The following is a 16410-nucleotide window of genomic DNA, read 5'->3' on the forward strand; positions in this document are numbered from 1 at the left end:
TTTTCAAATGATACCATATATGTAGTCAGAGAAAAAGAGGGGGTCTTAAAAGAAGGTGTTGGGGTGCCTGAGTGGCTCGGTCGGTTAAGCATCTGACACTTGGTCTCAGCTCAGGTCATGATCTGAAGGTTGTGAGAGTGAGCCCTGCATCAGGTTCTGAGCTCAGCATGGAGCCTGGTTGGGATTCTTTCCCTCTTCCTCTCCCTCCTCCTAACCCCCCCAAATAAATAAAATCTTTTAAAAAGGTGTTTATCATGCAATTAAAATTATTAAATGTAAACACTAACTGTATCACCATTTTTATGACCCCGTTTTCGCATTTCTTTTTTTTATAATAGTTTTTTTTTTTTTTAAGATTTTATTTATTTATTTGACAGAGAGAGAGAGACAGCCAGCAAGAGAGGGAACACAAGCAGGGGGAGTGGGAGAGGAAGAAGCAGGCTCCCAGCGGAGCAGGGAGCCCTATGTGGGGCTCGATCCCAGGACTCCAGGACCACGCCCTGAGCCAAAGGCAGACGCTTAACAACTGAGCCACCCAGCGCCCCCCATTTTTGCATTTCTTAATTTTGAAATATGATGAGCTTCTGAAACTTGGAAGTGATCTGGGTCTTTCTTGACCTCTGAGAGACCCTACACAGATGGGAAGGAAAGGAAGTCTCACCAAAGGTTAAGATAAGAGCAGGAATAGCCTTGACAGTCCATTTTGCCTGCCAAATAATTATGCCAAGGCCAGTCTGGTGGGAAGTGGCAGTGATGGACGTGCTGGGCGCAGTGGCCACAGGGGGGAGTGCCTCACCGGCCAGGTGATCATGTTCTCCTTCTTTCGCCTGTTTCCTTCCTATCTTCCAAGTGTTGTTTTGTGTGATGGATATGCTTGTGGCCTGACCATCTCTCTCTCGAAAGGACAGGTCCAAAATGTAAACACCTGCTTCGTTGGGTGTGCTCCAGGGTAATCTGACTTCCATGAAATCAAATTTTCAGGTGTTCTGCTCCACAGTACTTCAGTCTTTAGCAAACAGAATGTGTGTGTGTGTGTGTGTGTGTGTGTGTGTGAGAGAGAGAGAGAGAGAGAGAGAGAGAGAGAGAGAGAGTGTATAGCCTAAATGGCTATACTGATTAACTTCAGATTTTTTTAAAACAGGGATTTTGTTATAGGATCCTTTCCCCCACTTCCCAACATGGTTTTGTTTGTTTGCTTGTTTGGTTGTTTTTTGTTTTTTTGTGGTGGGGTGAATATTTCAGAGAGCTTTTCAGTTTTATATTATGGAGCAGTATATGTCTAAATAGGCCCAGTGCACTGTTTCCTTTACATTATTTTGTTCCAGAGCTCTCTCTTCTTCCCTCTGCTAAGTCAGTGAGCTGGGATTGGCTGGTTGATTTTTACAGGGGCCTTCAGAGATTGTTTGGCTTCACGGTGAATGAGTTCCTGCACTTTGTGATAGTAGACTGCCCTCTCTAGTCAAACCAGGTCTATGGCAAATGCATATTACTTTTCACAGAAAGGACTGTGTGTGTGTGTGTGTGATTGAGAGAGAATATTATTCCATTATAAAAACAACTCAAAGAGATGTTATGCAGAGGATCATCTTTATAAGCAGTGCTGAGCTTCTGAGGCAGGAGCAATGTTGCCTCCACCTTCTCTCACCACTTTCCTAATCTCTCGGGTAAAAATGACTATTCCCACTCTTATGTCCCCTCGGCATGTGCTGGGTGTACTACCAAATACTAATGTATATTTGTTTACGTGTATGCCTTCTCCTACTCAGGTGGTAACCCTCTGAAGGTAGAGACTTACAAATACTTTGTATCCTAGGATTCTTACAGTATGTAGCATGTCCTCAATAGTTAGATGAACAAATATATGAAAGAATTAAAGGAATTTAAGATTGGATGCGGTCTAGTAGAACCTTTAAAAATAATTTATGGCAATCAGTCTTTATAATCTCTGGATCTGTTTTTCTCTTGTATTTCTTAAATTAAAAATTCAGCATAAGCTTAAGCTTCTTGATTAGTGATAATTGAAATCACTTGGGACTGCGTAGTTTGGGATTTTTATATATCTTATATCGTATCAAGTTATATCACATGTAATCCTGGAAAGAATGGATTCGTGGGTTATGAGTGAACATATTTTGGGTCCTGTGAGGTTGTCTTTGGCCCACTGATCTAAGGCATAAGACTTTTCTGTTAATTTAAGTTAAAGACTCAAAAAGGCAGACTGAAGCTTTCAACTTGTGATAGTTGATTGAAGTGTCTAAATCAATATTATGATATAGTCAAGATATATATTTATTTAGGAAACAGACCCTCTCCCTACTATCATTCTCTAAAATGCTTTTTAAAAAATTGAGATTTGTGTTAAAAAGTAGAAGATCACTTTAAGAAGTGAGGCAGCTTGAATGTTTTAATAAAATCTCATTTTCCGCAGACAAAACAGACTCCTATCTGTTTCTAACCACTGGTTAGTCATGGTGGGATTTGTTTGGCTTTTATGAATGCCATTAAATTTTAATGTACAGATCAGATGTCTTATTGTAGAAAAAATGGTACAGTGTCTGTTTTAGCCCTATCATTTTACCACACAAGGGAACCATTAGTGGAGAATCAAATTGATTCCCGCAGAGCTTTTCTATTTCATCATTTTTTTTTTTTCTGTTTCTTTTCTCCATGATGGTTTTTTGTTTTTTTCCACATTTGAAACACTTATGCAGTAACTAGATCCTTGCAAGTAGGGGTAGCACAACCATTGCATTCTGTGATTCTTAGGTTTGTTTGCTTTAATTTCATCAGCATTCGTGTTACCTGGAAATAAAATCAAGTTTTGTGACTTTTTAAAGGTAATGATTTCTGTGGGCCTGTACTCGGTGAAAATTCATATATTCGTTCATTCAACAAATATTTATTGGACATTTGTTATGTGTCAGGCATTCTGCGTTGTGAATACATTAATGAACAAGATAGACAAGGTTCTGGGCCTTGCTGAAGTTAGAGTTTTGTGGAAAATAGAGAAAACTAAACTGAGAGGGGGTGATAAGTCTCACGGAGCATGTAGGAGAGGTACTTGTAGATTTGGGATGGTTTCCTGAAGAAAGTCATTTAAAGGCAGAGTCTAAGAGAATAAGTAGTGGTTAGTCAAGCAAAAGAAGGGAAAGAGATGTTTGATTTAGCGGGAATGGATATAAAAAATTTTGAAGCAGGACGTCATTGCTCTTTCAACTAATGGTCTTCAATGAGTGGTTGGCCATCCCTAAAGATCTTTTGAAATACCTTTGAATATTTTAAAGTTTTCATTTAAAGTTTCATTTTTATTTATCTTATTTTATTTTAATTCCAGTATAGTTAACATACAGTGTTATGGGGTGCCTGGGTGTCTCATTCAGTTAAGCATCTGCCTTTGGCTCAGGTCATGGTCTCAGGGTCCTGGGATCGAGTGCTGCGTCGGCTCCTGGCTTAGTGGGGAGTCGGCTTCTCCCTCTCCCTCTCCTTCCGTGCTCTCTCTCTCTCTCTCAAATAAATAAAAAAAATCTTAAAAAAATGCAGTGTTATATTAGTTTCAGGTGTATAATACAGTAATTCAACACTTCCATACAACACCCGGTACTCATCATAAGTGCACACCTTAATCCCCATCAGCTGTTTCACCCCCCTCCCCCACCTCCCCTCTGGTAACCATCAGTTTGTTCTCAACAGTTAAGAGTCTGTTTCTTGGCTTTTCTCTCTTTTTTCCCCCTTGCTCATTTGTTTTGTTTCTTAAATTCCAGAAACATTTTTTAATCGTGAGCTTAACTAGTTTCACAGCATGTATTTTCTGCTGTATTGTGTATCATATACCTGTCTTAAATATGTTCCCTTGTAATTTTGGTTCATTTGATTTATGGAAAACATCTGCTTTAATCATTGGCAAAGCCAGTCCTCATTGTGTATCTAGCCAGCTGAATCAAATTTACTTTTTTTAAACTTCATTTTTTAAAAAGTTCTTGCTTTAGTCAGTTGTCTTTTAAACATATTTAAATCATAAGAAATTTTTTTCATATTTACTCACTGAGTTAACATTTTGTTATTTATAACATTTTCTTGTTTGTTAGTTGTCTTTTTTTTTTTTTCCTGTAAATCCAAGTTTCCATCTGATATGATTTTCCTTCTTCCTGAGGGATTTCCTTTCACTTATCGTATAGTTCAGGTTTGCTGCTGATGAATTCTTTCAGCTCTTACATATCTGAAAAAGTCTTTATTTTGCCTTAATTTTTGAAATGTATATTTTTTGAGGTATAGATTTTGAGGTTGACAGGTTTGTTTTTTTCTTTCAGTACTTTGCTTCACTGTCTTATGGCTTGCATTGTTTCCACTGAGAAGTCTGTTATTCTTTGTTCCTTTGTATATAAAGTGTCATTTTTCTCCTGCTACTTTAATATTTTGTCTTTAATCTTGGTTTTCAGCAATTTTATTTATGTGCCTTTAAGCAGTTTATGATGTGCCTTGTAGTTCTCTGGATATTTTTTGTGCTTGGAGTTTGTTGAACTTCTTGGACCAGGGGCTTTACAGTGTTCATTAAATATAGAAAAATTTTGGCCATCATTCTTCAAATATTGTTTTCTGTCTCCCTCCTTCCTCTCTTTTGGGGACTCAAATTGCACATATATCAGGCTGCTTCAAGTTGTACCATGTGGCTCAATGATGAGCTGTTCATTTTTTTTAAGTCTTTTTTTTCTCCCCGTTTCATTCTGGATAATTTTAATTGCCATGACTTGAATTTCACTAATCTTTTTTTTTTCATGCAATATCTTATCTGTTAGTAATTTAAAATTCAGTGTATTTTTATATCTGAGACACATTTCCAGTTGTTCTGTTTGAGGCTTGTTTTTATATCTTTCATTTGTCTAATAAATGGAAACTTTCCTTTTTGAACATATGGAATATAGTTATAATAATGGTTTTAGCATTCTTGTCTATTAATTCTGTCATCTGTGTCATTTCTGGGTTGTTTTTGAGTTATCGTTTTTTCTTTTCATTGTGGGTGGTGTTTTCATGTGTATTTGTATGCCTGGCAAATTTCACTTGGAGGCCAGTGTCATATTACTCTTATAACAAACACAACACAAATGTTTTGTCTTCCCATTCTGGAGTTCGGAAGTTCAAAATGGGTTAATAGAGTTGTGTTTCTTCTGGAGATTCTAAAGAATCTGTTTCTTTGCTTTTTTCAGCTTCTAGAAGCTGCTCAAAGTCCTTGGCTTGTAACCCTGCATTACTCTTACCTCTGCTTCTGTCATCATATCCTTTTCTGCTTCTTTTGTTACATCATAGGGAAAGAATACATTCAATGTGCAATAAAATAGCTGTCAACCTAGAAATCTGTACTACTGAGATGGTCTTTGAAGTAGAGGACAAAATAGACATTTTCAAACAATAAAAATGGTTACATTTTGTCACCAGCATTCTCTTAGTAGAGGAGATTCTGAAGAATGTAATTCAGACAGAATCAGATGATTCTAGATGTAAGGCCTGAGATATAAGAGGGTATGATTAGCCAAAATATGGGACACTTTTTTGGTAAATATAAACAAACTTTGACTTATATAGTATAGCAGTGTAATAACTAAAAAGATTTAAAGGTTTAAAATGAAAGATGTAACATTTTATACATGAAAACAATGTAAACATAAAGCAAAACTTGAAAATAATAGCATAAAGGTCAGGAAAGTGATGATTGGGAATTAACTATCCTAAGATCATTCTTTGTTTGGGAAGGAGGTAAAAATATTGACTCATTTTAGATTTTTATGAGACTGATGAACTGCCAACTGTGTTAAGAGGTCAGCTTTTATTTTAGATTTTTAACATGCCAAGTGTGCATGCTAAAATATTTAAGGTAATCACAAAAAGAACGGAGTGTTATAACCTTTAAAATTAGTAAAGGGAACAAGACAAAGGTAGAAAAACTAGCAATCTTCTCGCCATCCCCCCAAAAAAGATAAAGAAAAGGGAAAAAATAAGTTAAAACTACAAGCCATGTGGAAAATAAATAATAAGATATGAAAGTAATTCTAAGGGCGCCTGCGTGGCTCAGTTGGCTAAATGTCGGACTCTTGATTTCCGCTCAGATCATGATCTCAGGGTTGTGGGATTGAGCCCTGAGTCGGGCTCTGTGCTGGGTGTGGAGACTGCTTAGGATTCTCTCTTTCCCTGTCCCTCTGCTCTTCCCTCTCCCTCTCTCTAATAAAAAAGAAAAAAAAATTCTTAAAAAAAAAAAAAAGGATGGGGTGCCTGGGTGTCTCAATCAGTTGGGTGTGTCTGCTTTCTGCTCAGGTCATGATCCCAGGGTGCTGGGATTGAGCCCAGTGTCTTGCTCCCTGCTCAGCAGGGAGTCTGCTTCTCCCTCTCCATCTGCCTCTCTCCCTGGTCTTGCTCTCTCTCTCAAATAAATAAATAAAATCTTGAAAAAAAAGAAAATGATTCTAAATGTACCAGTAATATTAATAAATTTAAATGAGCTCAATCATTAAGTTAAAATTTCCTAAACTGGATTAAAAATATGTAGCTGTATGTTATTTAAAAAGATACATTTTATTTTATTTTATTTTTTAAAGATTTTATTTATTTATTCGACAGAGATAGAGACAGCCAGTGAGAGAGGGAGCACAAGCAGGGGGAGTGGGAGAGGAAGAAGCAGGCTCATAGCAGAGGAGCCTGATGTGGGGCTCGATCCCAGAACGCCGTGATCACGCCCTGAGCCAAAGGCAGACGCTTAACCGCTGTGCCACCCAGGCGCCCCTTATTTTATTTTTTTTAAAGATTTTTTATTTATTTATTCGACAGAGAGACAGCCAGCGAGAGAGGGAACACAAGCAGGGGGAGTGGGAGAGAAAGAAGCAGGCTCATCGTGGAAGAGCCTGATGTGGGGCTTGATCCCACAACGCCAGGATCACGCCCTGAGCCGAAGGCAGACGCTTAACCGCTGTGCCACCCAGGCGCCCCTAAAAAGATACATTTTAAACATAGTGACAGAGAGATTGAAAATAGTCAAAGAAACTGATTTGCAGTATTAATGTCAAACAAAATAGGCATTAAGGCAACAAACATTGGAGATATAGAGAGGTGTTACATAATGATAAGTAGGTTCACGTTATAATAATTGTAAACTTATATGTACCTAAAAAATTAGCTTCAGTATATATAAAACACAAAATAGAACTACAAGGAGATGTAGACTAATCTGTTATTATGGTAGGAGATTCCATCGCTCAGTAGTTGATAGATAAAACACAATAAATATCATCAAGGGTATAGAAAATTTGAACGGTTTTAATTAACAAGCTTGAGCTAATGGAATATGTAAAATATTTCACGTAAAAATTGGAGCATACTCATTCTTTTCAGGTACACTTAGAAAATTTATAAAAATTGATCATGTGTTAAACCATCAAGTTAGCCTCAACACATTTTAAAGCCTTGTTATATTACAGGCCACTTTCTCTGGCACGATGCATGTGAATGATAAATCAATAGCAAAAAGATAACTAGAAAAGCCCCTTATGTTTTGAAGCATATTTTAAAATATCCAAACAATGCATTGTGAAAGATGTCATAATGAGAATTATTTAGAGCTGGATGACAACAAAAATGCTACCTATCAAAACTCTTGGGGCCCATAAACATAAAAAAAAAAACCCTAACAAAACCACCCCACCCCACCCACAACAGTTTCATTAGTAACAGGGACATGCAAATTCAATTCACAATAATTTAGCATTTCACAATGACCACTTTGGCAAATTTAAAAATTCACAATGCCAACTGTTGGTAAGGTTGTGGAGCAATTGTGGATACTACTGGTCAACATATGAAACTGGTGTTATCACTTTGGAAAACTGTCTGGCTTTCCTCAATATATGCATTTTCTGCAACCCAGTTTTTCCACTACTAGATATACTGTTCGTGTGAACCAGAAGCCCTAACCTACAATACCTCTAATGTCCAATCAGAAGTCAAATGGGTAAACAAATCACGATATATCCATACAGTGGAATATGACACATTAGCTATTGTCCTCAACATGATGGATCTCAAAATCATAATATTGAACAAAAGAACAGTCACAGAAGTATATGTAACCGTATAATTACACTTATTTAAGATTTTAATATAGACAAAACGAAATGATATGTTGTTTAGGTGTGTATAGACACATAGGTGCTGAAAGTATACAAAAAATCGAGAGAAGAGACTAACAAAATTCAGGATAATGATGAGTTCTGGGAAATAAAGAACATTTGGTTAGGGTGGGTCTTCTAAAGTGCTTGGTAATATTTCATTTCTGAAGTATGATTGTTGTATATATGGTATTTGAGCATAGTGGTCATACAGTCTTTGTGTAATTTGTTTTTGCAATTTAAAAAATATAAAAATATTCTTAATTTCATCAATAATAAAAGAAATGAAAATTAAAACTGTTGAGTAAAAAGCACCTGCAGAATAGGGAAAAAAATGTTTGCAAATTTTATATCTAATAAAGATTTAATACCCAGAGTAGATAAATAATTCTAACAACTCAACAACAAGACAGTCATCCCAATTAAAAAATGAACAAAGGACTTCAATAAACATTTCTCCAAAGAAGATATACAAGTAGCCCACAGGCACATGAAAAGATGTTCAACATCTGTGGTGAGTAAAGAACCACAATGAGATACCACTTCACACCCGATAGTATGGCTTTAACCTCCCAAAACCGTAAAAACTGAAAAATAACAAGTGTTGGCAAAGATGTGAAGAAATAGGAACGCTCTACAAAGCTGGTAGGAGTGTAAAGTGGTGCAATTGCTGTGGAAAACAGTTTGACATTTCCTCAAAAAATTAACATAGACTTCCACTTGTAGGTATATATCCAAGAGAAATGAAAACCTAAATCCACATGGAGGTTGTGTCTGAATGTGAGTAGTAGCATTATTCGTAATTGCCAAAAGGTGGAAACAGCGCAGATGTCCATCAGTACCTGGATGGATAAGCAAATTTCCAAATTTTTGCATATACACATACAATAAAAGATTTTTCAGGTATGAAAAAGAACAAATTCCTGACACATGCTGTAACCTGGACGAACCTTGAAAACACTTGTGCTGAGTGAAAGAAGCCAGACACAAGTCACATAGTCACATGATTCTTTTTATATGATATATCCATAATTGGCAAATTCATAGAGACAGATAGCAGATTAGTGGTTACCAGGGGATGGGGGAAAAGGGGAAATGGGGAGTGATTACATAATGGGTTCAGGGTGCATTTCTGAGGTGATAAAATTTTGACCCAAGAGAGAGGCGGTGAATACACTAAATACCATTGAATTGTATGTACCCTTTAGAACAACTAATTGTGTGTTATGTGAATTTCACCTTAATTAAAAAACTATATTGAGATTCAATTTTGGTCTATCATATTGGTGAAGAGAAACTTAAGTTTGATTATATACCGAGTTGTTAAGACTGAGGAAGCAGGTACTGCTGTCATCCACTGTGGGAATGTAAGTAACCTCTGTGGATGGCAATATGGCAACATTTGTCAAAACTGTAAGTGTCTACACCTTTGATTCAGCAATTCCATTTCTGGCCTGTATCCTACAGATATATACATTTTACAGTGATATTATTCAAGGTGATTTATTGTAGCAGGCTAATAAATTGTGGACTGTGTAGCTATATTAAAGAATGAGGAGGCTGTCTATGTACTTTTATTAGAACATCTCTAAGTTAAAATAAGTGGAAAAAGCAGAATGCAGGAAGTATGCCTGGTATGATCCTATTTGTATAAAAAAGGTGGAAGCCTGTTTTTGTTTCTGTATGCATAAAGTGTCTTATTTTGAAGAATACAGAGGAGACTCATAACATTGGTTGCAAGTAGATGGAATTTGAATGCTTAGGACATAGTGGAAAGAAGGTGATTTTTCACTGTGTCATAAATATGAATATACATATTCTGTAAGTTAAAATTAAATTAAAAATGTAATTTAAAAATCAAAAAGGGACAATAAACAACCAGTCCTTTAAGAGTGATCCAAAGCCACAGCCATGAGGTCTTGCTCTTCACGGATTCATTCATTCATTCATTCGTTCATTCATTGTTACATATGATCAGGTTATCTATATTATTAAACTGTATTAACATTAAACTATTAATAACTGGTTCAGTTATTAATGCTAGTGACATGTTAATTAACAATACAGTTTTATAGGGTTGTTTTCAAACAGTCCAGTGGATTTGTCAAATCCACTTAGCTAGATGAATGGGAAATTTATGCATTACTTCATACTTTTTGTTTCCTCCTAATCCTTTGTGTTATCTGATTATTAAGTTTCACTTCACACAATGCTTTGGCATTTTAGTTCCAGATATTAAATCTGAAACTGTTGTCAAGGATTTCCGTTCTTTGTGTAGTGTCTTTTAATGGCAGTGTGTATAGGGTGAGGAAGAAGAAAACAAAGGAGTTGTAGAGATGTATAGCAACCTAAAGTGAAAGGTCTAAAACATTTTGTCATCATTTATTTTTTGCCAGGAAATAACAAAGAACAAGGGCTTAGTGCAGTGAATGAGGTGAATGAATGAATGAATGGATGAATGGATAGGTAGCCCTTAACTGTAGATTTTAAAAGCTAAAAACTTGAGTCCTGTTGTAAATTGGTCTTGGCTGTTTTCTGAGTCAGAAAAAAATGTGAATATGTCCATTTACGTTCTTTGTATTTGCATGTCGTAGTCTTCTGCTTGGTTCTGCCAGTGAGTTAAGTCCATGTTCCTCCCCACAGGGTTGAGAATGCTTGCACCAAGCTTGTCCAGGCAGCCCAGATGCTTCAGTCGGATCCTTACTCAGTGCCTGCTCGAGATTATCTAATCGATGGGTCAAGGGGCATCCTCTCCGGCACATCAGACCTGCTCCTCACCTTCGATGAGGCTGAGGTAGGCAATCTGAGGCCCATGCAGACCTCTTCCAGACAAAAGTCTTAAAGATAGTCTTAAAGGTAATAATGGAGAAGTGGTGATGATTTAGGATGAGAAAATGTTGAATAGCTACACAGCTCAATTAGCATGTTTTCTATTTCTTGTTCACTCACTTGACTAAAAACTGAAATATATTTTCAGGTTCGTAAAATTATTAGAGTTTGCAAAGGAATTTTAGAATATCTTACAGTGGCAGAGGTGGTGGAAACTATGGAAGATTTGGTCACCTACACAAAGAATCTTGGACCAGGTTAGTCATGTCCAGTTTTTATAATAAAATGTTTTTATGGTTTGTCCATGTCTGATCCCTCCTGCTTTTTGCAGAAGATAAGTAATGATGCATTCATTGGGCTCCTAGGTGTCTCTCCTCTGTTGATGGAGCTGATAATGTGTTTCTGCTGAGGAGATATCATTGTTTCTGAAAGCTAAATATGCTTTCTACAAACCCTGGCCCTGCCTAATGAATTAAACTAGACATTGTAAATGTTGCTGGAGAATGTAGGAAATACTTTTCTATTACTGTAATGCTTAAGGCCACCCTGAATTCTGACCTCTGCATTCCACATTATACAGTATTCCTTCACTGTCTGCCAGCTGGCCTGTAGCTCTTTATGACCTCTTAGCTCGTTAATTAGCCCGCCTACTATTATGGATTCATGCCCCAGCCCGAGGCTGCATAATACAATCAGACCTAGAAGGAGAGAGGAGCTACTGTGACTAAGTCTCATTTGAAATGATTTAGTCACCTGAGAATTGAATATTCAAAATACTTGAACAGATAAGATTTTTCTGTTAGAGGCATGTAACATGACCTGGAGGGTTCTTAAAGTATGATTGAGACCAACGACAAGACACATGGTTAACTTGTCAGTATTAAAGATCGCATACCACCTCATAAGAGTCTTGTCTTAGGTAAAATGATTCTTAATTAACAGTATTTTCATGAGGTTCCCATACAGTTGTTCTGTAAACTGATGGCATTTAAGAATTTCTCTGAGCCATCATTGAAGATCAGCAGGAAATGCCTTTAGAGCAGCGTTAAGCTTTCCCATAGCATTGAGAAAAGTTTATTTCTTCAAATAAAATCTTATGCAGAATCCCAACATATGAAAGACAAAAATGGAGCTACCCTGAATGGAGCAGGGGTAACCCTTCCTTTTCCAGCTCCCTTTGGTACCCCTAGATGATCTGTGAAACTACTAAAATCTTACGAGCAGTTTGAAAACCAAAGCTTTAGAGAATCACATAGTACCTTTGAATAATAACCAAAGTAAACAAAAAGGGCTAGCTAGCAGGCTGATTCCAAAACACCAGATGCTTTTGATTGCTGTCCTAACTATAATTTTTTTTATAATATTTTTGTTTGTTTCTAATTATAAAGATAGTACATGCTTATTTTGGACAAATTGGAAAGAACAGAAAAATATAAAGATGAAAACAAAACACATTATTGTAATTCTTAAGATTTTTTTCAGCTACTGGCTTCTCAGTACTAGGCTTGCATGAGATGCTTACACAGGCGCAGTGGCCAGATACGTGATGTGAACTCGGTATGCGTGGTAACCAGGAAAAATATTTTTATTTATTTTTTACAAATATATATTTATTTTTTCAGCATGTTTTTGTATTTGTGAATGTATTTATGTCAAACGTGTGAAAATGATGTCATATTTAGGATTCACATTTAATAAATTACTTTCAATTGAAATGAATGAAGTTGCATTAAGTTAGACCTGTCTAGAAAATTCTATATCATAAATGCTACAGTTCAGTGATAGTTATCTGGGCAGTCAGCTTGGATTTTCATAGTCCTTCATAACGGATTTAGCCTCAGAACGCCAGAGTCTGGAGCGTTTCACTATTCACCCTGCACAATTTATTCTTTGTGCCCCAGGAATGACAAAGATGGCCAAGATGATTGATGAGAGGCAGCAGGAACTGACTCACCAGGAGCACCGAGTGATGTTGGTGAACTCCATGAACACCGTGAAAGAGTTGCTGCCAGTTCTCATTTCAGGTATTTTCTGCCTGTACGTGATCTTACAGGGAAAAAAAAAAAAGTCAATGTATTCTAAACTCTGATGTTAATTTTCTTTTACTGCTTAGTTGCATGTCCTTCAGGCTGGGCAAAAATGAGGCCTGATAGATCGGGTTGTTACCTGATGGCTGCAGCTGATTGGCTAAGAACCAGTATTCATCTTCCGGAATGCTCTCCTTCTCCTGTTCATTGTTTGAAGCTTGCCTTTCCTTTTGCCTTGCTCTGTTCTGAAGCTCTAACTGGCCCCTTTGCAGGGAGGTGAAATATCTAGAAACTTTAGTCTTGGACATGAATTTTTTTTTTTTTTAAGATTTGATTTATTTATTTGACAGAGAATGAAAGCGAGAGAGAGAGCAAGCAGGGGGAGCAGGAGAGGGAGAAGCAGGCCCCTCACTATGCAGGGAGCCCGATGTGGCTCAATCCCAGGACCCTGGGGTCATGACCCAAGCCAAAGGCAGACACTCGCCTGACTGAGCCACCCAGATGCCCCTTGGACATAGGATTTTTTACACTTTTATTTATGTTATGAAAAAAAATTAGGAGCTGAAATGGATATTATAGAGCACTGTAGGATAAAGAAGTGAACCAAAAGCCCTTTTCAGTGTTACGCTAACACTGTTTTTCCTAAAAGAAATTTAACTGTTCTCTACATTACAGAGCTGGTGGTCTGACCACATGGGACCACTTCCCCACTGGGTAGAGCCTGGTGGCTGCTCTTTCAGCTAGCAAAAGGGAGCTGTACTCATTGGGTGTCTAGTATGTACCAGACACCTCATGGTTTACATAAGTTATCTTAATCAAGTTATGGGTTAATTAGTTTAACTAGCAGAGGGCAGCTCTATTTTCAAAATCTTAATGAGGCATGTCACTCTCACCCCCAGCTCCTATCTTCCTGCTTGGGCATTTCAGGTAGTAGCTAGAAAAGGAGAGGTGAGGGTAAAAGCTCAGAAAGCCCTTATTTGAACTAGAAAACAAAAAAATGTGTAAGAAGAGTCTTAAAATCTCCATGGGAAATATGTTTTTGAGGCCAGCTCTTCCATGTGGTGGAAAGGTTTTGGGAGTAAGATTTCTTTCTAATCTGGGTAACTCAATAAAATGTTGATTAATCTTTGTTTTAACAATTTCAGTTATTTTATGAGAAGATATTCTCTTTCTCCCATGCTTCAAATTATTATTATTTTCTTCTTTACTCTTGGGGGTTAGAAAGTTCCTGCTACATGTTGAGAGAAATTCTAGAAGAGAAACTCAGCACTTTGGCGTCTTCCATTAGGATTGGGGGCAGCAGGATGTGCCAGTTACAGTCTTACTGACTGTTTTCATCTTGTCCTGATAGGTGTGTGTCAGATGGGGCCATTGTCAGGGCTGGGATGATAACTGATTTAGAAAGGTATTGGGTATTTTGTGATTGTAGGTCATCAGTATAAGCATGTTAAATTAGCTCCCTGATCCTGTTTTAATGATGTTTTGTACTTTACGTTTGCTGTTATTGGAACTTCATTGGCAGACTTGCAGTGTTTGTTTTGTTTTTAATATGTTTGTTTTGTTGTTGTTAAGATTCTATTTTTTTAAGTAATTTCTATACCCAGTGTGGAGCTTGAACCTACAACCTGGAGATCCAGAGTCACATGCTCTACTGACTGAGCCAGGCTAATATATTCTTTTTAAGACCTTAAGAACCCAAAACATGTACTCCAAGTGAGGAACATTTTGTGTGAATGTTGTTATACAGCAAGATTAAATTCCAGGCTTAGTTTCTGATCATTTGTTTATTTTTACAGCTATGAAGATTTTTGTAACAACTAAAAATTCAAAAAACCAAGGCATAGAAGAAGCTTTGAAAAACCGCAACTTTACTGTAGAGAAGATGAGTGCTGAAATTAATGAGATCATTCGTGTATTACAACTCACTTCTTGGGATGAAGATGCCTGGGCCAGCAAGGTAAGTGTTACTGGAGGAGAAATAAGCAAAGTCCTGAATTCTCCCCTCACACTTTATCTTGAAATTGTGGGTAGCATAAGACCCCTCAGATATTATGAAATAATTTCTACTTCACTTTTCATGGGTTTCATGGGTTACTTGCTACTTATTGTGGGTAGCATAAGACCCCTCAGATATTATGAAATAATTTCTACTTCACTTTTCATGGGTTTCATGGGTTACTTGCTGCTTTTGCAAACTTCCTTTGCCCCAAACTAGAACAAATAAATAGGTATGTGGGGTTGAAGGCTAAGATGTGTAGCTTTTTCTTCAAGCTGGACACTCACTGGGCTGGTGGAGGAATTCTTGTATGGTGTATACTCCCCTGGGTGGGAACCCTGCCTTTTTATGTGGGTGGTTGTTGCTAGGTGACTAAGTAAGATACAGAATATAACTGTGACTGAATTTTGTGGAAACTTTTCCTTAACCAACCTTTGACCTAAGAAGTCTACAGAGGAAGCTCTTGGGATTTCTAGGTTTGTCCATTTGTCATACCATTTTCCTTAAGGAAGGTTAATTAAAATATTAGTTTTCACATTCGTCAGTGAGTTTGAGGGGTCCTCTCACCCTTTATCTAGAATTTCCTCCTGGCCTCCAAAAGGGTTGGTGGATTCCTTCTAGAGCCTCGTAGCAGTGGTCTTATGTTGCTGCTGCTTTGGTCTCCTTCTCCCTGTCTAGTGACTGCCTGGGAGAACAGAAGCACTTGGGTTTACACCTTCCCAAGATTCGAGCAGTGGGGAAAACACACTGTCTCCAGGATCCAGCTTCCCCACATGTGACCCAAGTGGTATTTCCAGGGCCCCCCAGCAGGCTGGTAGCAAAGAGGGGATTCGTAGTATGCCTTCCATTGGGTATCCAGTAGGGCTTGTTTGTTCTCCAGGACACCAATAAGGTAAGGTCAAAGCTGGGGTCTGAAAATCACATTGCCCAGAAAGTGAATCTAAATATGCAGAAGGAAATTAGCTTCTCTTAACTCTGGATTTGTTCACAGAGGCACAAAATTCTCTAACGAGTTTTAAGACTGTGTTTTAAGTCTAGACGGTGAAATCATTTTAAGTCTTTGGTATTTTACTTAATTTTGCTTTTGCATATTTGACAACTTTCACTTCCCTGTTATGACTTCTTTATGCATCTTTTTTTTGTTCTCTTGTTTGTTATATTCTTTTTCTCACATTTAGAAGGTAAGCTTTCTCTTGCCCTCTAGTCTCTTTTTCGCTTCAAAAGAGAAAAAAGCATGTCTGTGAGGTTTTCTTGTGCTGTGTGCTGTGCCTTTTTCTGTGTGCCGGTGTGTAACACTGTGCTCGAATATTCGTCAGAATGTCATTTCATACGGGACTTGGGGCTGTGCTAGGCGGACTGACTCTGGCTCATACTGAGCGATTTCTTTGGGGAAAGCAGAAGAAAAGACATT

General features: G+C 37.4%; 1 protein-coding gene across 2 annotated transcripts in view; it reads left to right on the top strand.

Annotated features, from left to right (window-relative positions):
* VCL (vinculin) overlaps window positions 1–16410 on the top strand; it is a 106015-nt gene that overhangs the window by 49569 nt on the left and 40036 nt on the right. For both annotated transcript variants that reach the window (XM_002920392.4, XM_002920393.4), the window contains exons 3-6: window positions 10791–10941; window positions 11125–11233; window positions 12878–13000; window positions 14800–14960. In XM_002920392.4, coding sequence (XP_002920438.1) covers window positions 10791–10941; window positions 11125–11233; window positions 12878–13000; window positions 14800–14960 — 544 coding nt within the window. The remainder of the gene's footprint in view (window positions 1–10790; window positions 10942–11124; window positions 11234–12877; window positions 13001–14799; window positions 14961–16410) is intronic.

The sequence above is a fragment of the Ailuropoda melanoleuca genome, chromosome 6, assembly GCF_002007445.2.
Source record: "Ailuropoda melanoleuca isolate Jingjing chromosome 6, ASM200744v2, whole genome shotgun sequence".
Taxonomy (NCBI): Eukaryota; Metazoa; Chordata; class Mammalia; order Carnivora; family Ursidae; genus Ailuropoda; species Ailuropoda melanoleuca.